The sequence below is a fragment of the Phoca vitulina genome, unplaced genomic scaffold, assembly GCF_004348235.1.
Source record: "Phoca vitulina isolate PV1807 unplaced genomic scaffold, GSC_HSeal_1.0 scaffold6, whole genome shotgun sequence".
NCBI classification, from domain to species: Eukaryota; Metazoa; Chordata; class Mammalia; order Carnivora; family Phocidae; genus Phoca; species Phoca vitulina.
This window is the reverse complement of record NW_022589709.1, coordinates 67,348,975-67,360,994: the sequence shown is the minus strand read 5'-3', so window position 1 is coordinate 67,360,994 and position 12,020 is coordinate 67,348,975. Positions and strand designations below refer to the sequence as shown.

Here is a 12,020-nt window from a genome sequence, read left to right as displayed (position 1 = left end):
TTTACTTAGCTGCAAGTAAACAACTTCATCAACACCATGTAGACATAGAACTTCACCTGAATATTAATTCTCAGGCCTGTATATCTTAATTAAATATAGATTCTACTAAGAATGAATTTCAAAATTCTTTCAATGCAATTCAAGCTTCCAAATTTTGGTTTACAAAAATACGTAAACTGGGGGTGCCTGGGTGGCTTAGTCTGACTCTTGGTCTCATTTCGGGTCGTGATCTCAGAGTTGGGCTCCATGCTGGGTGCAGAGTCTGCTTGAGATTCTTTCTCTTCCTCTCCCTTAGCCCCTGCCCACCTGGCACAGTTGCTCACACACTCTTTCTCAAATAAATAAATAAAACCTTTTAAAAAAATCCATAAACTGGTTTATGGGGAGCTTAGGTGGCTCAGTCGTTAAGTGTCTACCTTCGGCTCAGGTCATGATCCCAGGGTCCTGGGATCGAGCCCCGCATTGGGCTCCCTGCTTGGCAGGAAGCCTGCTTCTCCTTCTCCCTCTCCCACTCCCCCTGTTTGTGTTCCCTCTCTTGCTGTGTCTCTGTCAAATAAATAAAATCTTAAAAAAAAAAAAATCCATAAACTGGTTTAATCCAACTGTCCTGAAAATAAACAGTCTCTTCTTTTATGGCTACAAAATGATCACTAACAGAAATGTGAGGATTTTTGTCTTGTTTTTAGTATCAGCACTGGATTGAGGCTAAAAGAATTAAATAAACACCAAGAATCAAGGTAGAAGCACTTGTAAGCAAATACCAACATATATTCTTCCATTTTTCTCTAGGTTGATATAAAATAGTACCACCACCATCACTGCATCCTATCTTCCACCTAGAAAAAGCAGACCCACAAACAGGACATGGTGAGTGACCTCAACAAAGGAAGATTAGGAATGTGGGAAAAATTCCCAAGACAGCATAGTTCTCCAGCAACTCTTCCTTTTAACTGCTCTATGAGAATGCAAAAATAAATCACAAATTGTCTCAATTAACTTAAGTGCAATAAATTAAGAATATCATTAACTTAATATTTTGAAATAAAGATTTGTCTTAATTATAAATAAAGGGTAGGCTTCAGCCTGCAATGTCATGCCAATTACTACTCCCCTTCTTACACAAATCTACCAAAAGAATTTCTGGAAAAGAAATAAAATTTCCTGTCTTGTAACCTAAATATTCTCCATTAAAAAAAAAAATGGGGAAGAAGAAAAATGCCAGGTCAGCATTTTTAACTAAAATTTCCTTTCCTTAAAAACTGGAAAGGTAATACAAAGAGGTGAAGAATTAAGTAAATATAAATACTAAGATAAAATCTTATTTTTAATATATACATGTGATTCTTCAAATGAATATTAACATTGCTTTGCTATGTTAATTCAATTGCCTAGAAATTGAAAACACTAAAAGGAGAATTCATCTATTCTTTAAACAGATCACCAAAGAAAATAAGCCTCTTTCTTGCTCCTCACCCATAACTTAAGAAAGGGCTACTACACATCAAGCCTTAGATATCTTCATCATGGCTCAAGAAAGGCAGATGGCTAAGAGAACTTCTGCTTTGCCACTGGAAATACACTAGCAACAGATGGTCTACCCAAATGGTCATTCAGGTGATAAAGGATATATTTTCAACACAGATGGCAAATATTGTAGTAGGCTGATCAGAACCCATTGTTAGCTATATGGCATGTTACTCAGCCGACTCAGCCACAGTAACAGAATAGACCATAAAGGCAAGAGTCCACTGTGAAATCTGCCCTGCTAACTGGCTTCTATTAACCAACTTTTACATATAGGAAAGTTTTATAAACAAAATATAAGAGATATTTTAGGAAAAAAGAAAATAAACAGTGCTAGAAAGGGGATTGTGAAATAGGAACTTTCATACATTGCTGGTAGGAATATAATGTGGAACAATCTTTGTAGAAAACAATTTGGCTGTAATATGTATCAAAAGCCTTAATTGTGTTTATATCCTTTAATCTAATAATTATACTTCTGAGACTCTACTAGAAGGAAATCAAAATATGGTATGTAGAAAGCTGCTAATCAGCATTATTTTAAAAAATTATAAACAGCATAATATTTAAACATTATTAAGTTATGATACATTTAAATTCATATTTTTTAACATAATGTTTAGAAAGAACCCTTGGGGTGCTCAGGTGTCTCAGTCGGTTAAGTGTCCCACTCTTGATTTTGGCTCAGGTCATGATCTCATGGTCGCTCAGCACAGAGTCTGCTTGTCCCTTTCCTTCCCCTTCTGCCCCTCCCCCTCACTCTTTCTCTCTCTCTCTCTCTCTCTCTCTAAAAATGAATAAATAAATCTTGGGGAAAAAAAAGAATTCTTCATATGAGAAAATGCTGACAATACAGTTTTTGGGGGGACGTTTCAGTGATTTTTAAGCACAATTTTTACTGTAAAACTTTTTACTTCTCCTTGAAACCTGGTACATTCCCCTTATACATCATTTGGGCTTCAGTCTCTATCCCTAGAGTTTATGGCAGTTAAAATCCTTGGATAACCTTGCCAAAGGACTTTAGGCTTGCATCAGGGGCATGAAGTTTGGGGAAAGGCTAGAGATTGTTTTATTGTCCAAGGGGCCATTTTGATCAGAACACTTATTATGAGAACAGTTTTATTAGAAGCAGTTGTGGGGGCAGAGTGAAATTAAGGTGAGTAGCCCTTACTTTCTAACTTTTCCAGAAACAAGGCAAGAGGTATCCCTAGGAGTCACAGCAGTAGAAAGTACGTCCCTATGGTTGCTTACACCCAAGTCCCTAAAACCCATTCTTAAAGATCACAGGTTGGTAGATTATGGCAGGATACGACAAATCCAGTCTACGGCATGTTTTATTGGATCACAGCCATGTCCACATAATCTTGTATTCTATGGCTACTATCACCCCACAATGGCAAAATTTAATTCATAGGACCAAAAAGCCTAAAGTATTAACTATCTGGCCCTTTATAAAAAAAAAAGTTTCCTAACTCCTGCCATAGACCACTGAAAGTCTCCTTAGGGACTTAGAGGTGGAGATAAGGACTTCTATTCCCCTTCCTGGTGGGCAAAGGGGATAAGGAGGGAGGAGGCCTCATGCCCTTGTCACATCTATGTCAGGGAGTATCTGAATAGGTTTTTCCTTTAGAAATGTTTGTAACCAGATGTTAGTAAACTTCATCCAGCTTAATCCTTTAGAAAATCTACCACCAACATATTACAAACAAAACAAAAATCAAATGAAAGAACTTCAACCTCAGTCAAAACAACTGCCACAACAAATGTTCTTACCCAGAGCAGTGCCTTACAGAAAGCCCCCCAAACACCTAGCCATCAGTACTACAAATGGCCTCATTGTATTCCTGGCTGGGCTCAGCCAGACCCTAGAGCATAGTTACTCATAGGGATATAATTCCACAGGGTTCTTGGTAATCTGGCTCAGAATGGGATAAACCAGTATTTTTCCTAATGAAAAATGAGTACTGAGTTAAAAAAAAATAAAATCAAAATATTTATAACTGCTCATCATAGTGCTCCCTTTTTTTCAGTGTGTACCTATCTCCTTCCCTGGAGGTAGGGGCTGTGTTTGAGCACTTTCTCGCACACTACAGGAGCTTAGTGAATGTTTACTGACAAAAGGAAAACATATAAGAAAGAAGGACAGGAGGAGGCAAATGGAGAGGGACGGAGATAGAGACAGAAGAAGGCAGGCAGGGAGACAGCTAGGGAATAAAAGGCAGAAGTAATGAATTTAAACTGAATAAGCAGTACATTAAATTGTATAGACTATGTGACCTCTTTAAAAAAATCATAGAAAAGGACAAGATGAAATATACCAAAATATTTCAACAACGCTTGCCTCTATGTGATGGAATTTATTTCCTTATGCTTCTGTTGTCAGAAACTTCCTTATACCCTCCTACTAAAAAAGCTCCACCAGGTAGAGAAAAAACATGATTTGTAACAGTCCACAGAAGCACAGGTGATTTAAACAATGCTTTTAAGAAAATGGGTTTTCATTTTGCATATACTATTTTTATCCTAAATTATAGGAATGCTATATTTTCTTTTCTTTTTTAAGATTGTATTTATTTATTTGAGAGAGAGAGAACATGTGTGCACGAGCAGGGGGAGGGACAGAGGGAGAAGTAGAATCCTCACCGAGCAGGGAGCCCGATGTGGGGCTCAATTCCAGGACCCCGGGATCATGACCTGAGCTGAAGGCAGACACTTAACTGACTGAGCTACCCAGGCGCCTCTGAATGCTGTATTTTTTGGATAACTTGGTTCTCATTATAAAAGTAGTACACTGTCTATACTGAAGATAATATATAAGTTATAGAGGAAAATGAAAATCATCCATTAGAAAAAAATCATTTCATATTTTGATGCATTTCCAAATGCACATAGACTCATAAACATGTATGTAAGCATTTAGCAAAAAAGGGTTCCATTGTGGAAAGTAATATGGGGAGTGAAACACGGGGAGAAGAAGGGTGAGAAAAGTGGACAGGAGAGGGAAGAGAATAGGAGGAAAAACAAGGAAGAGAGGGAGGATATAGAAGGAGTGCTGCAATCAGCAAGTGGGCCATCCGTTCCATGTCACTGATATACAGTCAAGACCCTAGTCCCATCTACTTAACATGGATGGCACATTCCTCAAAATGTAATTTATGCAGCTCTGGAAACCAACAGTCCTGGGAAAACTACTCTTATATCTCTTGCTATACATCTCCATAATCCCTAACTATGGAACTACCAAGCCTTAGTAACCACTTCCAATCATTATTATTGGGCCCAGATCTACCCTTATAAATTAATACACTCTTCACTTTGCTTTGTTATTCCTTCTCTCTCCCAGAACCACAAGTACCCAAAAGAGTCAATTCAGGCTGCTAATCAGGGATAGTATTATTGCCAGATGAAACAGAAAGAGGCCAACTTACATATGTGCAGACTAGTAGACATTCAAAGAAACCAGGGGCCATAGCATAGTGTGTTTGAAGGCACCAGGAATGCTGCTTATTTTCAATATCTACCTCTGTCCCACTGGCTTACCAGACTTCTTGCAATGTTGTCAATTACAAAAAAAAAAAAAAAAAAAGAATCTAACTTTTAGGTTAGGCTTTTGTATTTCTAGGATTCTCCACATTAAAATACAAATAGCCATGGAAAAGGTAATAGACCAGGTCTCTGACACCTCAGACTGTTTCCCATTAAAACACCAAACAGACAACAGATCCCTACAAGAATAGGACAGATAAGTACTAGTGAAAAAGGGGTGAGGAAGGGGCGCCTGGGTGGCTCAGTTGGTTAAGCGACTGCCTTCAGCTCGGGTCATGATCCTGGAGTCTCGGGATCGAGTCCCGCTTCGGACTCCCTGCTCAGCAGGGAGTCTGCTTCTCCCTCTGATCCTCCCCCCTCTCATGTTCTCTCTCTCTGTCTCATTCTCTCTCTCAAATAAATAAATAAAATCTTAAAAAAAAAAAAAGAGAAAAAGGGGTGAGGAAAAGTATGATTTACCAAGCATTGCCTAAGAGAAAACTGCTGGGTGAATTATTGCCCTGGGGAACACTGTGGATACAAAAGGAGCATGAAAACCCTAGGCCCTAGGAAAAATGGAAAAGGAAATGTTGGTAGAAGAAAACTGAAAAAGGGGAGCTCAAAAAGAAATTAACCACTTCACAGTCTGGTTTCAGGCCGGCTGGAATGTTCAACTCCCAAGGGGCATAATCCCAGAGCAGCAGCACAGTATGAAGCAACCCTGAATACCAGCTCTATCTTTGGTTACCAGGAAGTCTGGGAAAAGCAGGAAAACAATCTCTCAGACTAGTGATTGCCAATGGAATATATCACATACAACATAGGAGATTTCTAAACCTTCCTGTCCCTCCACCCACATTCTTAACTCCACCCCAAGCCAGATGAAAAACTGAGGGGGAAGAGAGGTGTGTAGAGAGAAAAGTGTGCATGTAGAGTTGGCAGAAGTTCCTCAAATGATCCAGATGGTTATGACATGTATTCCTATTCTACAGTGACAAGCTTCATCCTCCATGAGTCTAATTAGACCCCAGTTCCACCAATGTGATAAGCAAATCCATCACACTGTCAGTTCAAAGGAGTTCTTAAAATTGTTACATTTGAACTGATACATGATTTTGATTGCCACCTAGTGGAAGAGATAAAATTAATCACAAGCTAAACTGAGGAAAAGCAAGCTAAAATTAGTATCAAATGTTGTTTTCTATACTCTGATGGCCAAACACAGTTTCCCAAAGTGTGGTTACATGTAAGATGATTTTTAGGTAGCACAAGGACTAATGCTATCTTAACTACTTGATATTTATCATAATGCATATTAGAATAATGATGAAACATCATTTCACAAACCTATGAAGATGAGGCTAAATTAAGCCTAATTTTAAGAACAGATTTTAAAATATATCTAAATTATAATATTACACAGGTAAAATTGTAATGGGACAATACCAAAGTTATTTGGTGACTCCAAAATGATCTATGTCTTAGAAAGAGTTGTCTAAGCTGGTTCTTCTAATGAAGATAACTTTCCTCAGTGTGTCTGAGGTTTTTTTTAGGCATACAAAGTGAAGTAACCCATCTTTTAATAGAATTAACAATGTTTTTAGGTACTCCTACTTTTTTTCCTTATCAAATAATAGTTCCTGTTTTCTTAAGCAGAATTAATTCACAAGCAAATTAGCATTCAATACTGCAAAGTGCCTATAAATATTTGCCTTCCTTAAAACATGCTCACCTAGGTAGTTATCCCATGATTGTCAATAGTTGATCCCTTCTCATTTTGACAAGTTTCATTATAGAAAATATACTTCCATTTAATCTACATGGTTAAACAGATTCTCAGAGAACTGCCTGAACTCCTGCCAACTTATCGCAATGGAATGCACTTTAATGACCTATATTCTATTGTCACAGTGGTCAATTATTTATCATAGAATTCAGAGGTTTCAAGAAAATCCTGAGCATTCAATCAGCATTCATAAGTTCTTGTATTCACTTGATGTTGGAATACACAAGTGAAAATTTTAAGATTAATTTCATTATCTTTTGTGATGGTCACTATGTAAATGACAATGATACATTTCTTATATGATAAATTTCACACTGCCATCTCTAGCTTCAAGAAAGACTAAAAAATTAAGTATCTGGAAAACGGAAATAGGATTATGAAGACTAGCTTAAATCAATCTTCCTTTATCTCCTAGATTGGAACCTATTCTCACTGTTGACAAAATTAAGATTCTGTGGGCAAGGAACAGACAGCATCTGCCACACTTCCCACCTCAAGCACTATTTCTCCCTAAGGAGGCAACCACTCTTAAATTTACTACTTATTCTTCCAGAATCATTTATACATATTGCATTATACACAGTTTATTTATTTTTACCCAAATGATGGTACACTATATACACTGTTCTGCACTTTTTTTGATTTAACAAGTTGAAGACTTGTTTCATTTTGATATGTAATAAAGCCACTTCCTTCTTTTTAATGGGTGAAAAATATTCCATTGTATCAATGGGCCAAAATTTATTTACCCAGTCCTGTAAGAAAAGACATTCTGGTTGTTTTAAATCTTTTACTATTATAAAAAAAATACTGCATTAAACAACCTTGTACATATAGTATTTGACATTGTGAGTTAATGCTTAGAAGTGAAACTGCTGGGCCATATAAACTTTGGAACTGGCTGCTGACATTTCTGGGGGTGGGGGGAGACATTAAATTTATGGACTAAAATTTAAAGAGCATAAGACTGTATTTTAGAGTCCTTCCACTAACTGCAAAATATGCCTTTTCATTAAATGTCATATTTTACCAATTCTAATATATACACTTCTAAAATATGGACGCATCCGCATAATCCAGGATATCTTTTAATCACTGTCCGCCAGGCAGCTGTCATAAAAGTAATTATTCCTGGTGGTATGACAGGTAATTGTAATTCCCGGTCATTTCAGTCATCAAACCATTTAAGAACCATTGGAGAAGAAATATGAGCCATATTATTGTCAGAAAACCTTCTATGACACCTTCTGGTAAAATCAGGAAAGTGCAAGCATCCAAACTAAAGAAAGTGTCAGTGATTTGAAAGAAAATTCTTTTAACAAATACTACATTATTAACATTCTTAATGATACAAAGGACCATTGGGTGTGGGAAGGGGAAAAAAAAACAATTTTGATGACACCAAGTCAGAAAACTGATTGCAAAGAATCATATTCTAAATGTAAAGTATTAGTAATATCTTAACTGAAATATTTTGTTTTCATTTTTATAATTGCATAAGAAATATATGATAAAATACCAAATAAGCTCAAGAGTTCTTTCAGTAAATTAAAAAAAAAAATCTCTACATCCTAAGAGATTATTGCATCAGGTATACTGGTAGCAGTTTATCTTTGTGTGTTATACTACAAAAAGAAGAACAGTTCAACTCACAATCAGCATCTCAGATATGAAAAAATACCCTAAATCTTATTCTGAAGTTTCTCTCATGTAGATTTTGCACACTGTTAAGGCTACTCTTATTTTTTCTTTTGTTCCATTACACTTTCTTACTGGAATACTATTATTTTTGTTTATTTTGTAAATAGCCACTTTACTGAATTCTCTATAATTTTTCAGTGGATTCTTTGGGGTTTTCCAGGTATGCAATGAAATGAATTTTAAACTATTTGCTGGAATTTAAGCTCAGTGAAGGTAAGGATTATGTATTAATTTTACTGTTTTATCCCCAGTACTTAGCATATTACCTTGCACAAAGCAGGTAATCAATATATATTTGTTAAATGAATTACATAAATGCATCTTACTTTGTAAAATTTAACCCAACCCCTTTCACAACACAAATGGTGAACTTAGTCAAAAAAGTCAAAAATAAAGAACGAAAGAGTATTCATATTTTTTCCCTTGCACATACAAACATACAGATGCTGTTAAGTAACTGGATATTTTATATTCAAAACTACATATATTTGGTTACATAGTTAGTCCTAGTCTAATAATCAAAAAACCCTAGTTATGAAATAAATGTTTTATTTTAATCACTTACCTTTTGGATCTTAGATCTGATGAATCAAACTGGATATTCATAGGTCCAGGGTTTATTATTTCATGATCTACATCAGGGATGAGAAGATGCCTAGAATCACTATCCATATCTGCCACTTTTCTTAGCTTCTAAACACTGATGAAGTCAGTCCTATATAAATCAGAAAGTATAAAAAATATAAAACTTAATTAAAAATTATTTTACTACTAACAAGTAATACATTGCATGCATAAGATATTAGAAAAATATAGGAATTTGCTGATGATATCTTAATGAGGTATATGCCTAAATCTTTTATCAGAAATTAGCTAAGCTGAATTGGAATTACTGTTTATTTTTCAGCTTACTAAAAAATAAGTAGGGCAATCTGTTTCTAGTAATAAAACAGATTAGGCTATTTGGACCTGTTTTCCTGTAGAAAAAAATTGGATAAAATCAGAAAATGTCTTTTGAAACACATCAAAAATGATGATAATCAGGCGATTGGTAGGTGCAGGTAATGAACCTAGTGAGGTAAATAGCTCAAGAAATTGCTTCTGCCCAGAGAGTATTTGCTGTACCAGGAGAAAATGGGACTGAGGTTTTCAAGGCCTTGTGAAGTACTAGGAAAATAGAAGATAAAACCTGGGATTCACCCAAAGTAAGGAATGATGTAATAAGAAATCATCCCCTTTCCCTTCTCCCAATAACATAGCTGGGAGTACAAAGATCTTTACCATTAGATTGGGAATTAACAAGCAGTAGAAGTGCCGCATTCCCTCACAAGGGAACTACAAACAAGATTTCCTGACAATGCCCATAGGCAGTGTGTGTGTGTGTACACGTGCACACATGCATGCATCTGTGGAGGAGGAAGTGTTCAGTACCACAAACTGCGCTTCATGTGGATCCGCAGGAGGTCAGAGAACACTTAAAGCCGTGAATATAGTTTAAGGTTAACTTGCTTGGTAGGACTTCTACTAGGTAGGTACCTGCTAGAAACAAATATAAATCTTTTCTGTGAGGACACACCTTGATCCTATGCCTCAAAGCAGACCTGCTAACAATCTTTCAAGGACACTGAACAGTACACAGATAAAAATAATCTAGCATGCAAAGAAATAAAGTGTTTTTAGTGAGAACCAGAAGAAACACCAGTAGAAATAGATTCATAAAGACTTCAACTATAGGGATTATCAAAATAAGATTAGAAAACAATTATGCTTCCCATCTTAAAATAAAAAACAAAGTGGATATATATACAATGGAATATTATTCGACCAAAAAAAAAAAATCTTGCCATCTGCAGCAACATAGTTGGATCTAGAGAGGGTAATGCTAAGCAAAATAAGCCAGTCAGAGAAAGACAAATATATATGGTATCACTCACATGTGCAATTTAAGAAACAAAACAGCCAACAAATGAAAAAAAGAAACAAACCAAAAAACAGATTCTTAACTATAGAAAACAAACAGATGGTTACTAGAGGGGAGGTTTGTGGGAGGGATGGGTGAAATAGGTGATGGGGATTAAGAAGTGTGTTTATCTTAACGAGCACTGAGTAATATATGGAACTGCTGAATCACTATATTGTACATTGAAACTAATACAACACTGTATGTTAACTATACTGAAATTAAAACAAAAAACAAGAAAACAAAGAAAAAAAAGAAAATTTTAAGTACAATGTACTGCTCATCATAGAAGCTAAATTCAAGAGGGTTTCAGAGGCACCTGGGTGGCTGAGTTGGTTAAGTGTATGCCTTTGGCTCGGGTCATGATCCCGGGGTCCTGGGATAGAGCCCCACATCAGGCTCCCTGCTCTGCGGGAAGCCTGCCTCTCCCTCTCCCTCTGCCCTTGCCCCCTGCTTGTGCGCTAATAAATAAAATCTTAAAAAAAAAAAAAAGAGGTTTTTTTCCTTCTATTGTCAACTTGCCATTAAGAATTTTTGATTTAGGGGAGGCTAGGTGGCTCAGTCAGTTAAGCGTCTGCCTTTGGCTAAGGTCATAATCCCGGGGTCCTGGGATTGAGCCCCATCTTGGGCTCCCTCTCAGTGGGGAGTCTGCTTGTCCCTCTCCCTCTGCCCCTCCCCACTGCTCGTGGTCTCTCTCTCTCACTGTCAAATAAATAAATAAATCTTTAAAAAAAAGAAAAGAATTTTTGATTTAATGGTGTGCCTGGGTAGCTCAGTTGGTTAAATGGCCAACTCTTGATTTCGGCCCAGGTCATGATTTCAGGGTCCTGGGATTGAGCCCTGCATCGGGCTCTGCACTCAGCAGGAAGTCTGCTTGAGGATTCTCTCTCCCTCTCCCTCTGCCTCTCCTGTGGCTTGCATGCTCTCTCACTCTCTCTCTCTAAAATAAATAAAGCTTTAAAAAGATTTTTGATTTAATATACTAATTACATTAACATCTCACTTTGCATATATGAAGCTCAATCCACCAGCTTAGTTTACAGCCTAAAATCTGATTCCCAGTATACATTGCAATAAATGTATTCTGTAAAACAAACAAACAAATAAGACAAAGTGGAAATTATCAAACAAGTAACTTAGCATGTTTGACAAGAACATGAATTTTAACCCCCTCCAATAATAAAATAGCCAAAATTTAAAACTTGATGGGTGGGTTTAAAAGTTCAAAACTAATGAACTAGAAGATACATCAGAAGAAACTATCTAGAACAGCAGAGAGAGAGGAAAAAAAAAAAAAGACAGAAATTGTGGAAGACAAGTTAAGAGACATGGGAGATAGAGAAGGTCTAACATGCATATAACTGGAGAATCATAAAGAGAGGAGATAGCAGAGGTAATATTTGAAGAGACAGTGGCTGAGAATGTTCCACAATTCATAAAAGACAACAATCTGCGGATTCAAGAAGTTTAATGAATTCCAACCAGAATTAATAAACAATATTATCATAGAGTGGAAAAAAAGAA

At 36.5% G+C, this 12,020-nt stretch overlaps 1 protein-coding gene across 5 annotated transcripts in view; it reads right to left on the bottom strand.

Moving 5' to 3' along the window:
* SLC38A9 (solute carrier family 38 member 9) overlaps window positions 1-12,020 on the bottom strand; it is a 95,748-nt gene that overhangs the window by 71,330 nt on the left and 12,398 nt on the right. For 3 of the 5 annotated variants that reach the window (XR_004299410.1, XM_032404406.1, XM_032404407.1), the window contains exon 2: window positions 9,102-9,251. Coding sequence is in view for 2 of the 5 variants with exons in the window: in XM_032404406.1 (XP_032260297.1) it covers window positions 9,102-9,208 (107 nt within the window). In the remaining 3 variants the exon portion in view is untranslated. Of the gene's footprint in view, window positions 1-9,101; window positions 9,252-12,020 lie in introns of those variants that run through there. The other 2 variants (XM_032404409.1, XM_032404408.1) reach the window with 2 other exon arrangements.